Source organism: Macrobrachium rosenbergii, chromosome 56, assembly GCF_040412425.1.
Source record: "Macrobrachium rosenbergii isolate ZJJX-2024 chromosome 56, ASM4041242v1, whole genome shotgun sequence".
NCBI classification, from domain to species: domain Eukaryota; kingdom Metazoa; phylum Arthropoda; class Malacostraca; order Decapoda; family Palaemonidae; genus Macrobrachium; species Macrobrachium rosenbergii.
Genome location: NC_089796.1, coordinates 47564099 through 47590476, shown reverse-complemented (window position 1 = coordinate 47590476; position 26378 = coordinate 47564099). Strand labels below are relative to the sequence as shown.

At 41.3% G+C, this 26378-nt stretch overlaps 1 protein-coding gene across 1 annotated transcript in view; it reads left to right on the top strand.

The window, feature by feature from the left end:
• Positions 1-26378, top strand: part of Mi-2 (chromodomain-helicase-DNA-binding protein Mi-2 homolog) — a 244711-nt gene that overhangs the window by 61940 nt on the left and 156393 nt on the right. The window contains exons 8-12 of the mRNA XM_067100202.1: positions 6055-6243; positions 20457-20614; positions 21030-21198; positions 21531-21658; positions 24576-24793. Of these exons, the coding sequence (XP_066956303.1) occupies positions 6055-6243; positions 20457-20614; positions 21030-21198; positions 21531-21658; positions 24576-24793 (862 nt within the window). The remainder of the gene's footprint in view (positions 1-6054; positions 6244-20456; positions 20615-21029; positions 21199-21530; positions 21659-24575; positions 24794-26378) is intronic.

Here is a 26378-nt window from a genome sequence, read left to right as displayed (position 1 = left end):
AAAATGTCTTATTGTACCCTCAAGCAAGGGAATTCAAACCTAAGACAATGGGAGGCTACGATACAATGGCTATGGCACATTCCAAGGTTGGAGAACAAGGTTTATATTCAGAGTAACCTCTTTGAAGGGTTGCCTACCAAGGCTTAAAGGGTCCCTTCCAACTGCTTGTTTTGATTTTGGAGTGTCCTTCTCCTAGAAGAATTGTATGCCTAGGCTGAAGAGTCTCTTATACCCCAACTTTTGTAGGCAGGGATGTCACGCTATAAAGTGAATGTTGCTAAGGAAAAGCCACAATAACCTGCTGCTTCACTTTTGATTTCAGGGTCAGTATTTGATAGGAATACTTTTTTTATAATAGTGTACAGTGCTTTAAGCCATATTCACTTGCACTTTTATGTCTAGTGAATTGCCACTTTCAATTTTGTGATGAGTTGCGATCTAGCGTAGTTAAAGGTCTTGGGTACTCGTGAAGACATGATGTTCTGACCCATTTATTGTATATGTTTAGGCTATTGAATACCATTAATATGTGTCAACATGATGTGGTGAATTAGCCAGAGACTTTTGATGTCTTCTTGGACAGTGATCGACATATTTTGTGTCCATTGTGCTAAGGCCAGAAATCCTCTATCTAATTGATGTGCTAGACATGTTGAGACTAGTCTCTCAAGCAGTGGTAACTCCTTGGTGAGAAGAGACATCACTGCATACGTCTTACATATATCTTCTGAGTTCCTTTTTCAAACTATGAATGCCAAGCATGTTTCATTGGAGAATCTGTCTCTTCAAAAGGTACTTCCTCCTCACTCATTAAACTCTTTGGAAAAATATAGGGCCTTTTTCAATACAGTACTGGAGATGAGATGTCTAAGGTTAATAAGAAAACTCAGATATTACCTATTCCTACTTTATTAACCTTGAAGCAGAACCTTATCCTAATTTTATTTACAATTTATCACAACAGTATGCAAACCGATGCACAAAACTAGTCACCTTATTACTACAGTTTTCTCAAGACCCTCACAAGAACCCTTAACCTAAGCTTAACTCATCAATCTTAATACTACCAAAAGAACCTTAACTTAAATTATTTACAATTCCAAATTAAGGAGATCTCCATCCCTGTTACTTAACCTTTACATAAAGTTCATGGACAGACCTTCACGGTACGATGCCAACAGAAATCTCATGGTTCAGGTGAAGGGGAGTTCTACTATCAATCGACTGCAAAAAAAAAAAAAAAAAAAAAAATGCAAACACTCAGACAAACAACACATTCATAAACAAAACACACACAAAACAACACAATGGCAGAAAACACAGCTATCAAATGAACATCATGAGAACCAAAGCAAATCTTATCACACAAACCCAGCTGCAAAACACCACCACAACATCTCCCAGTCCCAGCAAGGAAGAATCACCTCCTTGTGTCCCAGCTGATAGGCTGCTGCCCGCCCTTTCATACCTCCAACTCGCCCTGGTTTGTGGGGCATTGCCTCTTCCTGCCTCTCTACCCCTGGATACCACATAGTATCAGCCAAGCTGGGTGTGATAGCCAATTTGCCTCCATTGCCTTCATTCATCACACTTCCTCATGCTGCACCACTGCCTTCATTTAGCTTGCCTGAAGTTGTCTTGCCTCCTTCAGAGCTTGGAGTGAACAATTTTGTTGGCCCTTCTTTATGTTAAACTTCATCAGAAACTGTCATTGATTTAGTCCCATTTGTGGTTATTGATCAGATTTTCACTGAGATGCACATGCATCACAAAATCCTAATCCTCCTCTTAGAGTTGGTGATCTCTGTCATGTGCCTTACCATCTTATGCCAGTGCTGCAAGAGCAACTTCAACCTAGGTTAGAGGATGGCCTGCTTCCTGCACTCTGTGATTGATCATTCCCAGTGCTTCTTGCAGTATTGATTGATGTGGAAACCCACCCTACCTCCTCCTTGATGAGGTACTCTGAAATCTTGAGGTGTTCTTCCTTGGAACTCGGAGCTGAGACTAGCTCTCATTCCCTCAGTTGTGCCATACATGTTGCCCTGAGGAGTCAGTATGGTATCTCTTCCAGGTCCTATGACCATGTCAAAGCTCACATGTAGAGTGCTTAAAGGTTATGATCTTGTTCAAGTGGATGTTTCCATATTAGGTATCATGATGGGACAAAGGTTGCATTGTGAATCCATCTTTGAGGGACAGATGAAGTGACCACTTCATGCAATTTGAGTTACTATTTGAAGGGCATCAGTGGCTTTCTACAGACCATACCTTGTAAAATTTCCTTTATGGAAGGTCAATCTCATGAAATAGCACCCCATGCCATTGTATCCTCATCTCCACACCCCATGACTGAAGTCACTCCTTGAAGTAAAGAAAAGGTCCTTGTCTACTGTGATATACCTAGCTACTGCTACCCCAGACAGACTACCATCAATTACAAAATTCCTCCCTTTCAAAATGTATCAACAGTGTTTCCAGGCACTCCATCTGAGGATTTACCCAGGACCTCCTAACTTTTTGCCAAAGAAAGCCAGATTTGACCCTGCCAGATACGGGGCTGATATTGTGGCGCATCAAGGCTATGCATGAATGTTCCAGTGACCATTTAACTATATATAAATTATTTCAACTACCAACCTTTAAAGGGACATGGGCTTGTTTGCCTGTTGGTAAAAGTAAAGAATCTTGGCCCAGTCAATTTCTCTTCCAGTGGTAGGTGTGTTTGTTTTTTCTCCTCCAGTCCCCGAGGGGTTCATTGATCCCTACCATAAAAAGATACAGAGGCCTTCTGTTAAGTTTTCTCTTAGCATAGCCAAGACTTAATCTGTGGCAGAGATTTGATTAATTTGATGAAGAAATTAGGAAGACTTTTATAATTATTCATTCAGACCTCCTAGTTGGGCATTGGCTTTTGTTTCAAAAGTTTTCTCCATCCTCCTTATCAGCTCTTGACATAAAGTATCCCTAGTTAACCCCGTGTAGGAGATAGTTTTCTTCCCGGCTCTGGCTTCCATATGGAGAGTCAGTGAGTTTGCTTTATCAGGAATTGTGGCATTCCCCAAGTTACGGCAGGGGTTCCGTTCCTGTGGGGTGCCGTAAGTCAGAAAACTCCGTAACTTCAGAACATCAGCTGTAACCCAGAACCAATTTTTTTATGAGTATATTTGAAAAAGTGCCGTAAGTCGAAGCTGCCATAACCTGGGGACTACCACTATACCAACAATTGGTCAGGTTGTGGCACTGTTTACTCTCCCTGTCCTGTCTGAATTTAGCTCTGGTAAAGATATTTGTCTGAATTTAGCTCTGGTAAAGATATTTCACTGCCCTGAAAGGACTGCAAGGTAAAAGATATTTCACTGCCCTGAAAGGACTGCAAGGTATTATTTGAGGAGGACAAAACCTTCTGGTTTAAGAATTTCTGTCTTACCAAGTATGGGTGTGAGGAGAAAGAATATTTCTAATACACCACTTAGCTTTGACAGACAGTCTCCATGGCTTCCTCTACATTCTCAGAGGAGGAAGCAGTGAGGGTTATAAATTGTGTGCATGAGATTCATGTGATTTCCTCCTTATTTGCTTTCAGTTATAGTTAACAACAACATGTATTCAAAATTCGTCATTACGGAAGAATTTAGAATCTTTGATATTTGGTTTTCAAAATTCGTCATTACGGAAGAATTTAGAATCTTTGATATTTGGTTTCGATCTGCGTATCTTCGATATGTCTTCTGTTTTTACTGATTTACACCTGAGTGAATAATTACAGTTTAGGCTTATAAACTTTGTTAAATTGATGACCTGATCTGGTAATCTTGTAATTTAAATAGATTCTGTAATAGATAGTTTAACCAAGTGTAACCAAACTACTTAGGGTAAAAATAAAAAAATAAAACATTTAATGCTAGTTTTTAGGCTTTATATGTAAGGTTTTTATTCAGTTTTACTCCTTTGGCTTTGAGAGGTTGTAAGTATTTTCAGTAATAATTTATCCTTTACCCTGTGCATGAAAAGGAAAATGTAATAATTAATTATTCCTGTTTTCAATTGCAGTAATGGATTAAATTGTTTCTTTTTCTAAATGCCAAGGGTGTGGGGGGTTCATTGTAATTAACATTCTGGTACAAGCATTATGTTTTAACAATATCAGCAATTTCTTGTAGTCAGGTTAGACATATTTGATTTTAGTTGCATTTTCTCCATGCTAGATTTTGTGGATGTTAATCAGGCCACATTTAGGAAACTCACTGAAATATCTGAACTCGGAAATTTTATAGTGTAGTATTCCTTTTTTTATTTAGAAATCTGTATTGGTAAATATTAGTAAATTCAAATGTAGTTTATAAGTAGATGATAATTCATTCAAATGGCGATGGTAGGTAAATATTAGTTAATTCAAATTGAGCTTTTAGTACTCTACTATTCATCAGATTGGCTAGGAGAGCTCAGTTGCAGCTTGGTAGAGTAGTTTTGTGATGACTCAACCCATGAAAACATTTTAGAAGTTAGGCATTTTGCAGATAAGTGTTTGAAATTGAAGGTTAGTTTTGGCTAGGAATTTCTTGGAATATCTCAGTTTTCAAGTCAAGTCCATACTGTGGGGTCTTCGTCACTATAACAGGTCAGACCCCCATAAGTTAAATTTTAATTATTTTGAAAAGTAAAATGGATCATTTATATCATGTATTTGTTGTCACAATGAATGCCATGATTGCTGCGAATTTTGAACAACTTGATTGGTGGGCACTGGGTAGTCATTATCTTTTCTCATGTTGAAATAGACACACACTCTTTAATTAATAGCAGCATAATAATCAAATGAGGTGGTATGAGGCTTTAACGCTTACTAATTTTGACACTTTTTGTAATCATTTTAATTCTGTGGAAATTACACTTTGAAGGAATTGCTATTTTTGGTGAAGGAGCTCATTTTTGGTATTGGTATCATTATCTTGAAATTGATAGCTTTTCTGCCTGAATATCTTATTTTTTCTCTTCATAACATTCATTCTTGGTCTTTAGTTTTAACTTTCCTCAGTAGCTTCAACTAGATGTTATGACCAAGGACCCCAGCCAGGTAATAGAGTGGCTCTGATGCAGGTTTAAGCATTAGGATGGGTTAATTATGAGTCCAGCACTGTGCCATTGGGGGATCTTGGTTAGTTTACCTCAGGCCTACTTAGTTGGCACTTCAGTAGTTCTTTCAAGTTCACAGTCAGAAGTACCTTGTATTATCTCTGATTGGGTTTTATCTATTGTTTAAGTAAGTTTTCTTTCTATTTGCTTTTATTTCAACGATACAGTTTTGTGTAATTATCAAGTACTTGAGAATTTATTCAGCATAATTTTTGGATTTGCGTTAAAAAATTTGACAGAGTATGTGAACTAATTTGAATATGTTTAGGTGAAGGAAATTCTAGTTGAATTATATCAAAACCATTTGTTCTGGCCGTAGTTTAAAATGACGGTGGCTTAATGGTCAGCTCACCTAAGGATGTAAGCTCTAGTATAGACAAGTCATAATATGTCTCATAGGCTTCCAGTTTTGAAGTGACAATTCAGTTTTGCATCATGCACCTTTTCCACATCTAGTAAAGATAGTTAGTGTATATTGCATCACGGGTATTTTAAAAATACTTCACACATGAAATGCAGGGTAGTTCTTAATGTGTACTGCTTTTTTTTTTGTTTTTTATATGTTATAGCATGAAATGCGCACACTGATGAATATTCTAGTTGAAATGTTTTATTATATTCAAGTAGGTCTAAAAAAACATTGTTTTTTGTCTTGCTATAGGTTTTTATCCAATTTTAAATAAGTTAAATTGTTGAAATCAACATCAAAAGTATTCCTTTGTTTATTGTACAGGATTTAAAACTAACATTGAAATAACCAGCAACTTGATACCCTATTAAAGTGAAGTACAGTAATATCTTAAATGTAATAAAAGTGATTGCACTAAGTGTGGAAATCATTATTACATTAAGTGACATTGGCCCCCCGAATCATGATACTGACTCTACTTTTAACTGAATCAGTCTACCCCGAATCAGGATTACTGTGAAGTCTGTCAGCAAGGAGGAGAAATTATCCTCTGTGATACTTGCCCCAAAGCATATCATTTGGTATGCCTGGAACCAGAGCTGGAGGAAGCACCAGAAGGGAAGTGGTCTTGCCCCAACTGTGAGGCAGAGGGAGTCAAAGATGAAGACGAACATATGGAGTACTGTAAAGTGTGCAAGGTATGTAGTTCTTTTGTTGGGCATTATTTAATATTCCTGGCATGGTTTCAATTTTTAAATAATTCCTGGTAAGTAAAATAATTGTTGAGCAATCTTGTTTCTGTAGTGCTGTGCTGAAATTTGTTTTTCGTTTGGAGTTTTTTTTTATCAAAGATGTTTATTTTTGTATATAAAGTAATGCATTGTAATGAAATGCATAGACTTGTACAAAAAAAGAGATCACATTTTCAATTTGACTACTTGCAAAGTTTTTAGTGATACTGTATATTTAAAGTACAGACTTTGGTTGATAAACTTTTTACGTTATTACAGTACATTAACTAAAATCATTGGAAACAGTGTGGCCTCCATCTTTTTACCTGTAGGAATCTAAGTATTGAGTAAACACAAAATCAACCCCAGTTACCCAAACTTTGGGTCAAGTCCTATAAGGAGCAAGTAGAGACTTGAAATGTCTGGTTTATGACGTACAGGAACATACAACTGACTAAGAGTAGGGATATGTTTCTGACCATAGCATATTGATCATAAGGAGTTCACAGTAAAAACATCCAGGGATACAAATTTGGGTTGTTTGCTACAAAACCAGATTAATGACGGGATGCTTCAGGTAGTCTGGTTGAACTACTTAATTGTTCGGTGACAGAATTCACAGTCTCACCAGCCTCCTGTATCAGGAAAAATTAGTGCTAACCAAGATGCTCAGACTAATGATGCTCTTTGCTACCCCTTGTATGTTGTGTCCTCACAGTTTTCTCTCAGCTCCTAAGTACTGTATTACATTTTGTTCATGACACTTACCTGCCAGATATATATATAGCTGTATTTCTCCGAAATCCGACAGAATTTCAAAACTCGCGGCACACGCAGTGTGGCCAGGTGGTTAGTACTCATTCCCGCCGCTGGAAGGCGGGAATCGGGAACCATTCCCATTTTCTATTCAGATTTTCTCTGTCGCCGGTACTGTCAACATCTGTTTTCAGTACCTCCGTCTTTGGATTTAAAAACTCGTTATTTTTCACTTAAGTATTCGATTTGACTTTTGGTTTTTATCACGGCTGCATCGTGATTGGATTGTGAATTGGCATACGCTTTTGTGGTCTGTTTTTTAGATTTGATTTTTGTGCGAATGAGTGTAAGGTGAGGCTACCGAAGACTTCGGTAGATCCTCACACTGTATGCACGAGGTGAATATTAAATGATCGCTGCAAGAAGTGTGAGACTTGCCGAGTGCAAGCTGGAAGGTGTTTGTTGCCTATATCCGCAAGTTGGAGTGTCATAGGATCTGGAGGTATTCCTCCAGAAGTGCTAGTAGAGTAAGGATATTTATTCCTCTCCTGTAAACCCGAGCTTCTCGGGGAGAAAGCAATTAGATCCAAATTTAAGACGACAATTTGGAGCAGAAGGTGATACTTTCGCCCATGTTATTTTTGTCAAGTACTTGCTTCGGCAGTACTTATACTAAAATTGGAACGTTACTAATTATAAACACCATCTGTGCTCTGGAATCGAAAGTGATTTCTCTTTAAAGTGCAGTAAGTGTTGTGATCCCCCTAGTGCAGTGGAGGGGGCGTCAGATCGGCCGTATAATGCCTCTAGGCCTGGACCTCTGTCGGACTCCCAGGACTTTGGGAGTGGGCAAGTCGAAAGCCTCAAGAGGGTTACGCGGACCCCCACTGATCTGGCGTCCCTTCGGCAGGACCTGTTGACGTTTCTCAGGCTGCCAAGGATCGTGCTCGTGCACGTATCCTGAAGGTCTGCTTCGCCCTCCGGCGTCCTCTCCCCCCGCTGCAAGGGGGTGGAACTCTCGGAAGGACTTCTCGCCCCGGATGTTTAGGCCTTAGAGAAGCTTCAGAGAAGAGGACGCTTCACGTCCTCTTTCTCAAGGCGAGTATTTTCCAGTCTTCTTTGAGTGTTTCGACGCTTTCCCATCGGGGACGCTCATCAGGACGTCTCTTTGGTTGCTCGTCGTGACTCTTCAGAGCAATCAAAGACCGCTCGCTGGATCACCATCGTGGCAATCGGCTGCAGCCTGATGCTCCGCAAGAAACTATCCTGGACGCTTCTGTAGCTTGTCAGGACGCTCCTCTTGCTGCCGTGCGGGACGCTCGGCTGGATGCTCATCAGGACGCCTCTTTGGGTGTTCAACGTGACGCTTCAGAGCAATCAAAGACTGCGGGGAATCGAAGCTCCCTTCTGCGTGTTGCACCGCAAGGTCTTCGTTCTCCCAAGGACTTGGGAGACTCTCTGGTTTCTCCCATTGAAGAGAGAAGTCTCTTGTGAGTCGGAGCCTGCAGACCTTGAGCAGCCTCCTACTTCCTCGCTCTACGGACTTCCAGGTGTTACCCGGTCTTCTCAAGGACTTGTTTGGCGACAAGTTTCAAACCCTCGGCTCCTCTCTCTCCTCCTCCGCAGTTAACTTCGTCCAAGACGATGAGAGCGCCAGGGTTTGTTAAGATGACTTCGTCTCTGGCGACGAAGAAGGCCTTCAAGAAGGTTAACACCTGGATTGAGGAAAGGAAGACCCAAGGCAAGACTTCTTTTACCCTGCCTCCGTCCAAGCTTTGCAGCAAGGCAGGTTTGTGGTACTAGACTGGAGAGGACGTCGGCTCATGTGTTCCTTCGTCGTCCCAGGGGTCTTGGCTACCTTGGTCGACGCACCTAGAAGGTCTTTCCTATCTGCAACCAAAGCGTCGTGGACTTTGTCGGAGACGGATCTACATTTGAAGGGACTTTTTCGTCCCATAGAAGTCTTTAATTTCCTGGACTGGTGTTTGAGGACTCTAGACATTAAGATTAGAAGTTCCTTCTCTATCAGCCTGAGGGAGCTGTCCAGCATCTGGATCTGCTTGAACAAGGCTGTCAGGGGTGACTAGGAGGAACTGGTTTCCCTCTTTTGTTCGGGCCTCTTGAAGAAGAGGGCCTTGTACTGTAACTTTACACTAAGTCAGTTTCTCCGTTCACAGAGGGCAGAATTGCTGTTAAGCCCCGTTGTCAAGCCATCTCTCCCCTGTCTTTGATCAAGGATCTCCGCCAGCTTGAAGGAGAAGGCCACTCAAGATCTCTTGGCCCACTCGTCAAACGCCCGGCAGTCCCTTTGTCGTCGTCGTCGGGTCAGACCTCCAGGAAACAGAAGCCCTTTCATAGAGGAGCTTCTTCCTATAGATCCTCTCCCGAGGAAGAGGTCTTTCCAGAGGCGGAGCCCGCCTAAACCTAGGGGCAAGAAGTGACCTGCAGCGCCTCCAGACGCCTGTAGGAGCCAGGCTTCTTTTTAGTTTGCGGAGCCTGGAGAGCAAGAGGGAGGACTCCTGGTCCCTCCTATTTTTCGAGAGAGGATGCAAGATCCCCTTTCTCGACTCGCCACATCTGTGCACGTCGCCCAGGGATCTGTCGCCCTTCTACCATCAAGAGAAGCAAAAGCCCCTTTTTCGAGTTATTATTAGTGCAAATGCTCGAGAAAAAAGCTGTGGAGCTAGTCCTGAGTTGGACTCCCAGGATTCTTCTGCCGACTGTTCCTAGTTCCGAAGCAGTCGGAAGGATGGAGATCAGTCCTAGATGTCAGCGGACTGAACCGCTTCATGGCGAAGGGAAAGTTCACGATGGAGACGTCCTAGTCTGTTCTAGGAGCATTTAGACCAGGAGATTGGTTGTCTTGCTGGACCTTCGGGATGCCTTCTTTCACGTCCCCATACATCTCCAGTCGAGGAAGTTCCTGAGGTTTGTATCGGGGACGAGTGTTCCAATTCAGAGCTCTTTGCTTCGGGCTAAGCACAGCCCCTGTGATCTTCACGATCATCATGTAGAATGTGGCGAGATGGCTTCACTTAGCGGGCATACGAATCTCGCTTTACCTGAACGATTGGCTCTTTCGAGCCTCTTCTCAGTCAAAATGTCTGGAGGACCTGAAATCGACTTTGATGTTGACGAAGTCCCTAGGACTTTAGTAAACGTAGACAAGTCCCATCGGATCCCGACGCAGTCCTTAGTGTTCTGGGGATTCAGATGGATTCAGTGGCTTTTCGAGTTTTTCCATCCCGAGAACGTCAACTGCTTTGCTTAGAAAAAGTCTCGTCTTTTCTAGGGAAGGAAACATGCTCGGTGAGGGAATGGATGAGTTTGCTGGGGACCATTTCCTCGCTGGAGAAGTTTGTTTCCCTGGGAAGACTTCATCTCAGACCGCTCCAGTTTTTCATGGCGGAGAACTGGATGGACAAGGAGGATCTGGAAGAGACCTTGAAGATCTCTCCCTTTGTCAAGAATCACCTGAGGTGGTGGCTTGACCCCTTAAAACTGGCAGAAGGGGTTTCTCCACACCTTCAGAGCCCCAACCTAGTGTTGTTTTCCGACGCGTCCAGGGAAGGATGGGGAGCAACACTAGGAGGGGAAGAAGTGTCAGGCACCTGGAGAGGGGAACAGGTGTCCTGGCACATAAATCTCAAAGAATTGGGGGCTATCCTGCTGGCCCTTCAATTTTTCGAGAACCGAGTTTCAGGCCGGGTTGTTCAAGTGAATTCGGACAACACCACAGCTCTAGCTTACCTCAAGAAACGGGGGTACTCGATCCCGTTCCCTGTTCACCCTAGCGAAGGAGATCCTGCTTTGGACACATGCACGGGGGGTCACGATCCTCACGAGGTTCATTGCGGGCGTGGAGAATATCCGCGCGGACCTTCTCAGTCGGCAACATCAACTTCTACCGACCGAGTGGACCCTTCACGAGGAGGTGTGTTTAGAACTGTGGAGGTTATGGGGACGTCCTCTAGTGGACCTCTTTGCGACGTCCAGGACAAAGAGACTCCCTCTTTATTGCTCTCCTGTCCTAGACCCAGGAGCAATAGCAATAGACGCCCTCCTCTGGGACTGGAAAGGCCTCGATCTTTACGCTTTTCCTCCCTTCAAAATTCTGGGAGAAGTGATCAGGAAATTCGCAGCGTCGGAAGGAACAAGGATGACTTTAATAGCCCCCTTCTGGCCAGCAGCGGATTGGTTCACAGAGACCATGACCTTCCTGGTGGACTTTCCAGGGCGCTTCCCTGAGGGTGGATCTTCTCAGGCAGCCTCATTTCAAAAGGTTCCACAAAACCTCCCGCTCTGAGTCTAACTGCGTTCAGACTATCACAAAGTTGGCAAGAGCAAGAGGATTTTCGAGAGCAGTGGCAAAGGCTAACGCCAGTGCCAGGAGACCTTCATCTGATGCGGTCTATCAGTCCAAGTGGGCTAATTTTAGGAAATGGTGCAGGAGCAACGGAATTTCCTCGACCACAACCTCTGTACCACAAAATAGCAGACTTCCTGTTTCATCTCAGGCAAAAGAATAAACTGGCAGTCTCAACTATTAAGGGCTATAGAAGTATGCTGTCGGCAGTCTTTAGACACAGAGGCCTGAGACTTGGCCGACAACAAGGATCTTCACGATCTCTTGAGATCCTTCGAGACTGTCAAGATTCCTCAACTCAGGACGCCTCCTTGGAATCTGGATGTTGTCCTGAAGTTCCTTATGTCAAGTGCTTTGAACCTCTGTCTTCTGCTTCCCTCAAGAACGTGACTAGGAAGGCTGTCTTCCTAACTGCTCTGGCGACGCGAAGAGAGTTAGTGAAGTTCAAGCCATTAGCAAACATATTGGCTTTAGGGGTCCCAATGCTGTATGCTCCTAAATCCTTTGTTCTTAGCCAAGAACGAAAATCCTTCAAACCCTTGGCCCAAGACTTTTGAAATCAAAGGTTTGACGGAGATTCTTGGACAAGAATCAGAGAGAGTCCTGTGTCCTGTCAGGGCTCTCAAGTTCTACTTAGCCAGGACTAAAGAAACTAGAGGCCCATCGGACAGTCTGTGGTGTTCGGTGAAGAGACCTGATTTACCTATGTCTAAAAATGCCTTGGCATTATTTTTAAGAAGCACTATTAGAGAGGCTCATTCTACCTGCCTAGACGGTGACATGAGACTTCTGAAAGTCAAGGCTCATGAAGTAAGAGCCATCGCGACTTTGGTAGCTTTCCAGAAGAATATGTCCCTTAACGATCTTCTGGGTGCCACCTTCTGGTGAAGTAATTCAGTGTTCGCTTCGCATTACTTGCGGGATGTGAAGACAACATTTGAAGACTGCTCTTCGCTGGGACCATACGTTTCCGCAGACACAATGTTGGGGGAAGAGAGTAATACTCATCCTATCCTTTAGGGGTTAGGTAGTATCTTTTAATCTTGTTGTTGTATTTTTGGTTGTTGGGTGGCCACCGATGTGGATGTCCCAATTTTTGGCCTATGTTAGGTTCAATGACTTAGATAGGCTCGGTCAGGTGGTTGGTCGTTGCTCGTTTTCCCTCTCAGTATGGTCGTATGATCTAGTCCTATTGTGGTCACGCCCCCGTGGACAGGTCATCTAGAACTCACCAGCTTTATAGGTCCCTACCTTGCTGGAGACTCTAGTAAAGCAGAAGCAGGCTTGGGTGACAGTAACCTCGAAGTCAGCTATGCTAACAGGTAAGGAACGAAGGCGTCAATCGCCTACATTTGTTTGTTTCCCAAATCCTATTCTGTCTCTTCCCACCTCCAATGGTGGGATTCAGCTATATATATCTGGCAGGTAAGTGTCATGAACAAAATGATATTTTAATGATAAAATAAAGTTTGTTCATACTTACCGGGCAGATATATATACTTTTAGTGCCCACCCGCCTCCCCTCTTGAGACAGTGGCACGAAAATCTGAATAGAAAATGGGAATGGTTCCCGATTCCCGCCTTCCAGCGGCGGGAATGAGTACTAACCACCTGGCCACACTGCGTGTGCCGCGAGTTTTGAAATTCTGTCGGATTTCAGAGAAATACAGCTATATATATATCTGCCCGGTAAGTATGAACAAACTTTATTTTATCATTAAAATATCATTTTCACAATTGTGCCATCCTTTATCATGTGTTATCTTTCATTTTTCATCTTCATATAAATAACTTACCAAGTAAATTACATAGCTATAATTTCAACTCTCGCAGCAGCCTTTATTTACAAAATCTCAGTAGCCCTTCGTTAGTGACAAGCCCCACCCACTAACAGGAGTACTGGAAACGACTTAGCATAGAACCTCATTCTGTTTCTGCCGGCTCATGAGTGACGTCGCAGTTTTGCTGCAGCTTTTGTTACCGATTTTCGGTGTTATGGATGGATTTCTGTGAAGTATTATCTCTTATTTTGAGTAGCCTTCAAGCTTTGATAGCTTTCAGGACCACTTTTCCAGACTTTTTTTTTTTCTGTCTGATTCAAGTTCATCTAGTTTTCGTTGCTGTAGCGAAGGTTGCAAAATAATTGATCAAATCTTCATGTGACTTTTTGTAGTAAGTAGACATACTTTGCAGTAAGTATAGGGTGCAATAATGTAATAAGGAGGAACTAGTGCTGAATGTAATAATTGCCCGAGCACCCAGTGCCTGCTCTCAAGTGCCCAGCGCCAAGCGGAAGGTACTTACATCTCGCCTAGAGAAGTTAGTGATAAGAAGATTGTGGCCTCTAGTGCCAAGAAACTTGCTTCTCTTAGCTAAGCCAAGGTTAGAAGACCTGCCATTCCTTCTTACCCCCTTCTTGCTTTTTCTCCTGCTACTAGCCCTCCTACTTTTAATCCACCTACTCCCGCGCCTGGCTCCCTTGCTTCCGACCTTTGCCATTGCCAGTCTCGAGTCTACTGTAGGTTTAACAAGATTTTAAGCTAGTAGTGAATACAGTTACAGTAAAGTGGAGGAGGTGGCTACTTGTCCCTTTGGTTCTCCTAGACCAAGGTCACTCATACTCCCCTTAACCTGAGAGAAACATGCCAAAAGTCCTGTTACGTGTACCCAGGTATTGGCAGACAGCCACTGGAAAGGTGTCTTAACAGGAGGGTTCTCCTAGTCAAAGGTCTCTGTCCTATACCCCTGAACCTGAGAGAAGACATGCCAGAAGTCCAAGGGAGGCTGGTGGGGTGGGGTTCGCCCATGGGTTGCTGCCCCTCAGTCGAACCTGATGCACATTTATCCCAGGTTTCAACAGACAGCTGCTGGAAGGGTGTCTTGGATGCGCTCCAGTTGTCGTCTGACTCTAGACTACAACCTGGACTTGGAAGCCCAGCAAGTGCTCTCTAGGTTCGTCTCGTCCATTGAAGAGCCTCACAGGCAGTGCTGATAGCTCTATTCCGCTGCCCAGTTAGTAGTTTAAGGAGCTGGGTGCAGTCCTTAACCTTCTTGCAGTGTATGGGACAGCCAAGTATTTCTCCTGAGCGTAGTTCTGTTGGGCACCAGTATTTGGCCTCCAAGCGCCCAATAATCCCTCTCAGCTGCCCGTTGTCTTTGTTCAAGTGCCCATCTCCTCACAAGCATCCAACACCAGTTCCTGAGCGTCCACTGCCAGCGCCAACTCTTCAGTATCATCTGCTCGGAGCGCCAAGCACCCATTTCCGAATGTGGGTCTCCTAGCTTATGCAGCTCTCCTTCAATAATTGTTGAGGAGCTTGCTTACCTTTTTTTGGCTCTAGCTAGCCCCTGTCTCGCCTACCTCTACCTTCCTGATGAGGAGCCATCCAGATGACAGACCTAGTCTCCCCACAGTGGTACTTTCCTTTCCTCATCTTCTCGGAAGGCACTGAAGGAGATTGAAGTTTGGTGTTTTTGCTAAGAGGGAGCAAGGTAAGGCTTCCTTCATCTTTCCTCCCTTGCTCTTAATCCGTAGAAGTTTTCTTTCCTATGCCACTGAGGAAGCTCCTTCTTCCCAACGCGCTACGTTTTCATCAGCAGAACGTGACCTCTTCGAGTTGCTTGAAGCTTTTAGTTTCTTGGTCTGGATGGAGAGTGTTAGCCAAGAAGATTAAAGATGGCAATATTCTAGTTGGAGACTTAGCCTCAGACTGACTAGGAGTCTTTTCTCATGCGGACAAGACCATCAGGAATGGCTCTCTTGAACTTGCGGCTCTTTTCTCTATGGGGGTTTAGAAAAACAGATTTTTGGCGCTTCTTTTCCACTAAAGGAGTCACTCAGGCCCAGAAGTCAGACCTTCAAAAGAAGTTGACTTCTGGGGCATTCTTCCAGACGCCCCAAGGATTCGTCTGCATTTGTTCCTAAGGTCTCACCTCCCCCTTTCATGGTAGCAAGCCCAAGTCCAGTCTAGGACCCGTTCTAGTGTCCACTTCTCAGCCATTTTAATCAAGAAGCTCAAGTCCTTGCCCAGAAATGAAGAAGTCCTCTGTGCACAAGGGGAAGCCATTTTTCTCAAGTTTTGGGAGAAGGGGAGTGTCAGAGGGATAGAACAGTGGATTGTCAAAATTCTGAGGGAGGACTACATTCCATTCTTGGAGAGCCTCCTTTAGTCTATTCTCCCTTTGTTTTGACAGCTTCTCAAGAGGCTCGGGAGAACATTTTGCCCTTTTGAAGGAGGTCCTCTCTCCTTTGAAAGAGAGCGATAGAAGAAGTCGAGAACATCAACTCAGAAGGTTTCTACTCCCGTCTGTATGTGGTCCCCAAATCATCGGGGTTTGGAGACCAGTCCTTAATTTAAGAACCTTCAATCTCTTCATCCAGAAGACGAAGTTCAGATGGAGACAAACCAGTCAGTCCTTTCATCCATTCACCAGGGCGATTGGATGGTAACCTTGTATATGCAGGACACATACTTCCACTTCCCCATCCATCTGGACTCCAGGAAGTATCTAAGGTTCGTCTTCCAAGACACTCTCTCGGGCACCCCACGTCTAGCATCTAAACGCCTGTCTCCTCTTGCAGCGCCAGCTAAAATCTTCCAGTTTTGGAGTCTTTACTTTGGCCTCTCTACAGCACCTCAAATGTCCACTCAAGTCCTCACTCCTCTAACAAATGACCCCTTTTATAGGCTTAAACGTCACTATATATGGACGACTTATCTCTTCGATCCCCTTCGAGGGAAAAGTGCACGAAAGGCTTGAATGTCACCTCTCTCAGGACAGGAAATTATCATCTACCTTCAGAAGTCCCAGTTGGCCCCGTCGCAGGAGTTCCTCTATTTGGGGATGAGTCTCAACTCTTGGACTTTTTAGGCTTTTCCATCTGCCATCAGACAGTCCACAAGTTTCTGGCCCTTTCGTCTTGCTCAGCCCATCAGTGGATGAGCCTACTGGGGATTCTGTTGTCCATCAAGACATTCGTCAAGTTAGGCAAACTTCATATGAGAGTTTTGCAATTCTGCCTCAAGGCCAACTGGGACAGGGAAAAACAGTCAGACACCTACACATTTCTCACAAACCCAGAGTTCAAGTCGGATCAGCAATGGTGGTGGTCCGAACGTAGACTTTTGGAAGGAAACCCCTTCATCCTCTGAGCCCAGACCTAGACTTCTATTCAGACTCCTCGATTCTAGGTTGGGGAGTCCTCTTGGGGAACCTTGAAGTGTCCGGGACATTGTCACTGGAAGAACAGAACCTTCACTTCAGTGTCAGAGAGCTGAAAGCAGTTCACTTTGGGCTTCAGTGCTTCTCGACCCTAGTTCACAACAAGGCTGTGGTAGTCCATTCAGACAGTACCACAGCCCTGACATACATATGAAAGGGAGGTGGCACTCACTTATATTCTCTCTGCCAGACAGCAAGAGACCTTCTACTGTGGACAGATCAAAATCAAGTGAGTTTAGTTACTTGATTTATTCAGGGCAAACTAAATATTTGGGCGGACGAACTGAGCCGTCAGGGGCAGGTCCTTCCCACCAAGTGGACTTTGGATCCCCTGGTCTATCAGAGTCTGCGGAACTATGGGGCAGGCCGACCTACCTTGGACATCCAGAGAAATATCTCTCTCTCTCTCTCTCTCTCTCTCTCTCTCTGGGGCAACAGACTCTCTCTCTCTCTCTCTCTCTCTCTCTCCCTCCCTGCTGAATTGGTTTTACTTGTTCCTCTATGCCTTTCCACCCTTCAGCATGGTCAGGGAAGGGCTGAACAAGTCTTGGGCTCGTTGGCAGCGTTACAATGATTCTCTTAACCCCTTTCTGGCCCATAAAAGAATGGTTCCAGGACTGCCAAGGTTGTGGGTTGACTTTCCGAGACTCCTACCCAAAAAACGGTGTCTACTCAGACAACCTCACTTTGAGAGATACCAAAGGGTTGTCCGTTCTTTCCTGACAGGCTTCAGACTGTCCGAAAGCTTTCAGCGTAAAGGTTTTCAAGAATGTGCTGCAGAGGCTGTTGCAAGATGCAGGCGTTGATTGCCTAGCCGCATCTCCCAGGATAAGGGGTGATTTTCTGAAGCTGGTGTCTCAGACTCAACATCCCTTCTTATGAAACGCCTGTGACCCTAGTTGCGGATTTCCTTCTTTACCCAAGGAGATCTAGGAATATCTCGTCCTCCACCATTAAGGGGTAGCGAGCTGTGTTTAACTCGGTGTTTAAACGGGTCCTGAATTTTGTGTCAATCCCAGATCTTTATGGACATAATGTTGAAGTGGATGACAGGCCCCTCTTTTGAACCCCTTACTTCCTCTTCTCGGGGAAACCTTACTCGAAAGACTCGCTTCCTCGTGGCCTTGGATACTGCTAACCTATTAGCGAGTTCCAAGTCTTCAATAAAGGGTAGATTTTTCACAAAGAGATGCAGTTTGCTACTTTACCCTTGGATTTTTGCCAAGAATGACCCCTCCAAGCCCTGACCCCCCGTTCTTTTTCCATTAAGTCCTTAATGGATGCTTTAGCTCTGAAGAAGAAGAAGAGAGTTCTTTGCCCTGCTAGGCCTTTTAAGTTATTACCTGAGCAGGACCAAGATCAGAGGACCATCCAGTAACCTCTGGTGCTTTGTCAAGAACCCGTCACGCCCTCTTACTAAGAACGCATTGTCCTTGTTCGTCAGACTTAATTTTTGAGGCGCACTCATGCATTCAGGAGGACATTTTGCCTACTTTTACAGTGAAAGCTCATGATGTCAGGGCAGTCTCAACCTTATTAGCTTTCAGGTACGTATGTCCCTCAATAACGTTTTGCAGGCAACCTACTGGTAGTGCGAATCAATCTTCACGTCTCAATATTTGAAAGTAGAAACAGTGTTTGGGGGGATTGAAATTGCAGTACCTTGGGGACATTTTCAGTGGCTGCCATGGTATTGGGGAGGAAGCATAGGAATCTCTTTTTCTCCTACTATCTCTTCGCTTTGAGGTAAGGTGTCAAATTTTCAGGAGCCAGGGGGTACAATGTACCTGGGAGTACCCACCAGTCTCAGTGGTTGGGTTGTGGTGTTTTCAGTGTAGGTGGAAGAGTTGTCTGGTTGTTTTTGATATTGATACTGTGCCCAGGGCAAGGGTACTTGTGTATGCTTTGCCAGCAATCAGGCCTATCCTCCAGTGCAAAGCTCCCACTTAAGTAGAGGCAACCCACAGCTCAACCACCACGCCACTACATGTTAAGATAAGCACCATCCAGAGGCAGTTTTCACCTGCAGTAGCTCTCTTACCAGGCAAGGAAATGACAAGCATTGTTTCAATCCCAGCAAACTTTTCTATTTCAAATTCATTACTTTTACTTAATGTTTTGGAGTAGAATATGTCCATGTATCCCACCTCCTGTCAGTGTGGGATTCAGCTATGTAATTACTTGGTAAGTTACTTTTATGAAAATGTTATTTTCATGATAAAATTAAGTTTCATATATACTTACCAAGTAATTAAAGAATCAGAGCCCTCCCTCCTCCCTTCTCATGGACATAAGGCACAAACAATGAGGTTTTCTGCTAAGTCGTTTCCAGTACTCCTGTTAGTGGCCGGGGCTTGTCACCTACACTAAACTACTGAAGTGCTACCACGATTTTTTAAGTAAAGACTGCTGCGCAGGTTGAAACTATACTTATGTAATTACTTGGTAAGTATATATGAAACTTAATTTTTTCATGAAAATAACATTTTTATTTTGAATGGAATTGATTATCTTTGTTGTTGTGTTTTTGTGCTTTCTAATTAAGTAAAAATCTGAAAACTAAAATTTTGTTAAAAGTAACAAATAAAAGCTGATTTTCATAATTTTGTTTCAAATTCTGTAATTAGTTGTTTTTTAGCAGTTTATTTTCTCATTACTGATCTCTTCATAACCTGCTTGCTTTATGCTTTGCTCATGGATTCAGACCATGAGTACCAAGTGTGGACTGTTCTTATTTACTATATATACTTGGCCTGCTCTAGCACATGCTTCAGTGCATTTGTTTTGGGGTTGCCTGGTCAGGCATGCAGCCCCTCTGTGCTGTGTCTGGACAAAAACGTGTATCTGATTTGGCAAGGTCAGCAGTGTTATTGGAAGAAGACTTGTGGGGTATATAAGGACCGGACAGTGGATCTTGATTGTCTCCTGTGCAGAAGTGCAGAAGTGCTCATATTAAAGATGCGCTTGGAAAATTTCAATTTCATTTCAGATTCATCTTTTTGGCGTGATTTTGCATCACTTTACCCATCACCACCCATAAAGGAACCTAATCAAGTGGTGGTATTTCTGCACTGTGTTACAGATAGGAGGAGAATGAGAGAGGTTAATCCTTGCATTAGTATTTCTGCCTCAGTTAACAATGGATTGCCCCTTTATTCCTCGTCCACTCACTGTAGATTGAAATATTCTTTACCCATTTCAATATGCAAATAGTGTTTTAACAATTCATACTTCTGTTGTTTTCATTCAACTTCAGTTGCTCTTTCTTTACTGGTTTGAGCATTTAGAATTGTTCAACTTCATTTGAATCTGTCTCTCTCTTTCTTTACTGGTAAGATTGAGCTTCTCTCTCTTGTTCTCAATTTTGGATGCAATATCTACCACTTTTATTTCTCTTTCTCTCTTGTTTGTTTGGTCATTGTTGTTACAAAACAATATGGTGGCTCATTTCTCAAACTAATATCTGCTCACAATAGTAGTTATGTTGTTGGAAAGAGCAGAATATGTGTTAGAACTTTTAAATTATTACTTTTAGTTTGTGTGTACCATTTTATATTTATTTTATATTCTAGACTGTTGCAAAGATAGAATTTTTTTCTTCATTGCCCTTTAAAAAGTTGTCAATATAAGTTTATGATCTACTGTATTCTTAGGCAACTGCTGTTTGTAAAGGTCAAGGTTATTGCGGGACAATACATACAAAAATCTCACAATGAGCACTAGCAGTAGTTGTCCAGGAAGACATTATGGTTTGGTAATGTAATCTATTTGTTGTAAAGTCCTTTTGGTTTAAGTTGTACATGGGTTCTTACCTAATTTTAATCTTGATCCTCAGGATGGTGGTGAACTATTGTGCTGTGACTCTTGTGTGAATGCTTATCATACCTACTGCTTGTCACCGCCACTCTTTGAGGTCCCTGAAGGAGATTGGACTTGTCAGCGTTGTGCTTGTGAACCCCTGCCAGGAAGGGTTCAAAAAATCCTGTTTTGGAGGTATAGTAGTTTTATGATTACTTTTATTGCAAGTTGTGCAATAAAGTAATGCCTCAACTTAATGACTTCTGTACTTACCAGCCTTGTTACTGTGATTATTTTTTTGTTATGGAGCCATTTTAGATGTGATACATGTATAGATAAATCTTTTGAATGTAGTGTTGAGTGTAAAGTACACGTTAGTTAAGGTTAGGAACCACATGGAATTACTGTTAACTGTTAGGTAGTCAAGAAAATATTCAAATGAAGGCTACAGTTTAGGCTGTTTGTTACTTGCCAGACAGGTAGAGGTAGACCCTTAAACCATCTGTAAAGTTCAGGTGCTTTGTGTTATAATATTGTAATCTTGAGCTCAGTCTAAGAAAAAGAATGTTGTATTTAGCTACTTTATTTAGAATATTGATTTTCTGATCAGGTATGTTGATCCTCCAAAACCTCCAGAGGGATGGAAAGAAAAAGTTGGTGAAAAGGCTGAAAAGTACTCATTCAAACCAATGAGGGAGTTCCTTGTGAAGTGGGTTGACATGTCCTATTGGCATTGCTCATGGATATCAGAACTTATGTTAGATGTCTACCACCCGCAGGTTAGTGTTTTGAGATATTTTATTATTTAGACAAAATAGTATGTAGTATAACACTAAATCGTTTTTTTAATACAGACTTGTATAATTGTGCTTGTGCCTTATTTCCATGTCCCGAAAATTCTGGCTTGATAGATACTTACTCAAGCCAGCAAGGGAAATCTCAGAAATTGGGTGACAAGTCGTTCTTGTCTGTTTTGCCTGGTTAAATTATTTCATAATAGTACAGTAATATGTTTTTGTGACAAATTTTGTTTGGTTTTCAATGTATATATCGTCAATGATCATAGGAAGTCCTAGGCCTAATAAAGTGAAAGTATGTCATTTTTCTGCAGATGTTGAGGTCTTATTTCAAGAAATTTGATCCTGATGAGCCACCTGTCCCAGGCATAGATGATGATGATGAATTAGGGTCACAGAGGCGCCATAAGAAGGAGTATGATCCTAATTCCTTAGAAGAGAGGTAAGAATAGAATGGTAGTGGTTCCCAACATTATTTTCTTGCAACCCCAATCACGTACGTACCTCTGGCCGTGATTGCAACTGAGGCGAAATTGTGTAAACAATAATTACTGGGGACGTTATGTCAAAGTAAAGGACATTTTTAATCAGTATCTATCATTTATTTTTCAGATTTAGTGTAAGCAAGGTAGGCTAAATGATTACTGTCAAGCAATAGATATTCTTTGGTACATACTTAAAAATGCAGTATACTTCAGAGTGAATTCATAGCCTTGGTTTTAGTGACAAAATACCAAACAATACAAGTAAATAAACTTGATCATAAATAACTGCAATGCACATTAGGTCTTGCAAAGACAGCAGACATACTGACAGTGGACCTGCTCATTACCCTTGTGTGCCATATACATGTACAGTGATGTCTTGATATTTGTTGGCTTCAGAACTCATCAAATTACGGTACATGACCCTTGTTGACGAGTAAAAAATTGTCTTTGTACTCGTCATTTGCTTGTACTTAACATGCATGCTAATATATTTTTGTCTCTTGTTTCATGCCAAAGAGTTCAGCGTTAGTCACAGAGTAGCTCCCAAACAGTGCAGAAAACCTCAATCCATTATAGCATTTTTTGTGCAATTTAGTGCACACACTACATCATGGCTCTGGGGCAAGTTTCATTTTTGGTAGAATATACTAGGCTAAGTTTACTCTGCCTGTCACATTTTCAGTCAGTTCCATTGATTATGCATGTTACAAGTAAGTTGGTGTTTGACTAATTATTAGGCCTAAAAGCAAAAGTTCGGTAGACTAAATACAAATTGGCATACATTTAACCAGTCTTACCAGACTTGTGGCCTGCCTAATAGTTTTCTGTATCTTGTAATTAAAAGCCATTTGCTGTGTCATGTAAAACACTGGCATAAGCAGCAGCAATCACCGACATGAACAACTGAATTGAGAAACAGCAGTTTGCCGATGTTAGTTACCGTAACTAGTGTATGTTTATTAAGAATTTTGTTACAGTTATTGACTCATAAAAAATTTGCTAATTCACAACAGTGATTTCCATAAGTAAAACTAAGGGATTTTTATTAATTTTTCTTGCAACAGAGAAAAAGATCTTGAGAAAGCATAGCAGTGAATATAAGCTTCGCCTAAAAAAAAGAAAAAGATTGATGTGCAAAATGTTTTGCAATAAGCAAAACAATGTTCGTAACTGACAAAATCACACCTTTACTTAATTTAGAATTTACTGCATCCATAAACAAAGGTAAGCTGCATTTTTAACCCAGCTTTGATACTTTACAAAAAATGAATCTCAAAATTATATATTTAACACTAATGGCAATGATGATATTGGTAAGAGCAATCAGCTGATGCTTTGAGAATGTAAACACTACCAGAATGCAAATGGCGATGATCACACTGTACATATTTTATAATTCAGTAGTATAACAGTAATACATACAACATGATTGAATATAGTAAGTAAAACATCAGTTTTAGTAACGTTAACATTACTTTAAACAAGTGTGCTATTTGACTTTGGCTAATGGCAACTATCGATGTAACAGCCTAACAGGGGCAACAGCTCCGCTCACATACACATTTTGTAGCTGGAGTATGATGAATCCTCCTGAAATTTGGTTCAGAGTTTTTCAGACAGTCACATGATAAGAGAGTTTATATGGTAAACACTTGAATTTTCACAAATGGTATTAAATGTCATCAATCTTAAAACTTCTGGCAATGCTCTGTCCTCCACAAAGAAATTAGATTGGATTTTAGAATGTCGGCTAAGGGATTGTAAATGTGTAGTGATAATAGTGAGCAGAAAAGGAATTTAGTTAGAAATACAATAGAGCATAGCAGAACAGAGAGCAAGCGAGAGAATAGCTGAATACAAGAGCTGATCATTCTGTGGAGTTCCACTGCCAAGAATATGATTGCCATCTTAAAATATAAAGAAGTTAAACCTGCAGATTTTGCTAAAGGAATCAAATCTGTGACTAAATATAGGTCTTGAAACACTCTAGGAAGTAAGAGAATTGTTCTTGATCTGGATAAATGAAAAATATTAGCAGGTGGTAGTATTACTGAGGTCATGTTTTGTGAAAGGACTAAAGGTAAAGTGAAGTTACTTCATAAACTTTCTGTCTAATAGAAATTTATTTTTACAGTTATGTTGTAAAAGTAAAATACAAGACCATCATTGCATGAAATGCTTTAGAAAATAGAATTTTCTGGGATGGTTTGATACAAATGAGTTCATTTTACATTATTCAATATGGGAAAAATTAATTTGTTGCCCATCATTTTTGGCAGTTGTCATGCCTTCTGGAATTAATTAATGATGAGTATGGAAGTAACACTGTACATGAAATAGCTGACCAAAACTTGTGAAAATAATAAGACACCAAACTTAGTTTTATTGAGAATAGTATATCACAAACAGTACAGACATTTTGCAAATCAGTAAAATTTAAAGAATAAGTATATCTTCATGACAAATCTGTTAGTTATATCACTTATGTATCTGACATTAGTTATAGAAATTCTTACCTGTTTTCAGTGTATATGTTGTGCTTGTGCTTAACATGAAAAGGCTATAGAAAATCATTACAATATTCAAGAAGCTGAGAGAGGGGGTTTATGGTTAGTGAATTACTTGGCAAGGAAGGTTGCATTTTGTTTTACTGGGCAGTCAATGATTCATAGTTTTGTATCTGGTGGAAAAGGTCAATTTTAGTTTAAAGATTGTGTGATGGGTTGGTTGTGAGTTTTATTTTAGATGTTAAATGTTTCATCAGAGTAAAGTGTGGTATGTAGGTTTTGTCGTTTCATTTTCTGGTTTTTCTTACTAGGTTTTTATTGATCAAGAGATTTTAAGAGATAACAGAGGAAACTTTTGTTGCAGGTACTATAAGTATGGTATAAAGAGTACTTGGCTCAAGATTCACCGTGTGTTGAATCATAGGACTTTGAGAGATGGCACCATACAGTATTTAGTAAAGTGGCGTGACTTGCCTTATGACCAAGCTACTTGGGAAGATGAAGATGAAGATATAATTGGTTTGAAGACTGCTGTTGAATTTTATCATGATCTGCGAGCTGCTTGCAATGCTGATAGCTTAGGTAAAGTTTTCTTAAGTCCTTTACTTATGTTGATTTGTGTTGGGATGTAATGTATATTGGTTAACAGTATGTTTATGATGTGGTATTCTAGCTTTTATGTCATTTGCTGTATAGAGGTGTTTTGCAGGTATGTATAGATTTACTATAGCCTAGATGAAATTAATTTCCTTAATGGTTGTGTAACTGCTTTTAAGAATTTCAGAAATTTATCATGAAGTGCTTTCTCTTAGATTGTAATGTTTAGTTTGTGTAATCATTATTCTTGGTATTTTTGTAAAGGCTGAGTTGGACAAGCTTCCTTTTCACTTGAAATTTCATCTGTACTCTATAAATTCAAATTTATCTTTCAACTGTCCTTTATCCATTTTAGATACTTTTTTTGTAACTTTTTGCTTCTCTTTTTGTTCAACCAATTCATTCCCCTCTCATTAGTGACCTTCAGTGTAACTTTTTCCTTCTTTCTTTGTACATGTTTTTGTAGGTAATGTAGACCAGTATTTGTTTCATTTCCAAGCTGTCCTCTGTTACCTTTGATCTGTCATTCTTTGTTACAGAAAAATTTTGTTCTTGAAAAATTCAGTGCGTATGAAATGTCCAAGATATGGACTTGGGAAGGGGTCCGAGATCTGGACCCTGTATTGTAAGCTGCCTTGAGATTGAGAAGCCTACTAAACTTGTGATTTAATCATAATATTGAACACAGTTATCCCTTGGTTCTCGCAATAAAGGCTATTAGTAAAGATAAAATTAATGAAAAGATAACATATTTACATTTAAAGTTAAGTATACCTTAGTTTTACCAGACCATTGAGCTGATTAACAGCTCTCCTAGGGCTGGCCCAAAGGATTAGACTTATTTTACGTTTAAAGTGAGCCAACCCTATGAATCAGTAATCTGACTTGGTGGTCTGGTTGAAAAATATTTTTGTAAAGGAGAGATTGTAAGCATGTTACAGTCATAAGACAAAATCCATTATCTTTATATACCAATGAATGCATTAGTAATAGGTCCAAAAGCAGTTTAAAATACATCCAAAATGCTGTCATGTAGGATCCAAAGAAATAAGAAATGTCCATATCTCTTTTTATAAGTACACATTAAACAATACAGAACATGGAATAGCATGGCATACTCAAACTACATATTCATGATCAATTAACTCATCAGACACAAGAAATCATAAGGTAGGTTATGCAGAGAGAGTGTGTGTGTGTGTGTGTGTATGCATGTATAAATGTATAAGTGCTGTATATGTCCAAGTAACAAGAAATTTAAAATAATTACCAGATTAACCAGAAAAAATGGATATCAGTGCACAACAGTGTTGCTATGGCTCCCTATGCTGAATGGCCTTCCTGCCCCTAGTGCTGAGCCATATGGCTCAAATTATTGTACATTATGTGCTAGACTCCCAATTTTCATACAGGTAACGTACCAAGTAATTACATAGCTGTAGGTTTTCAACTACAGCAGCCTAAAAAATACAAAATTCACGGTAGTGCTTCTGTTGTTTTTGTAAAGGTGACAAGCCCCGCCCACATTTTTGGGGAACAAGAGCACCATATTCTTTGAAAGCTTGAATTT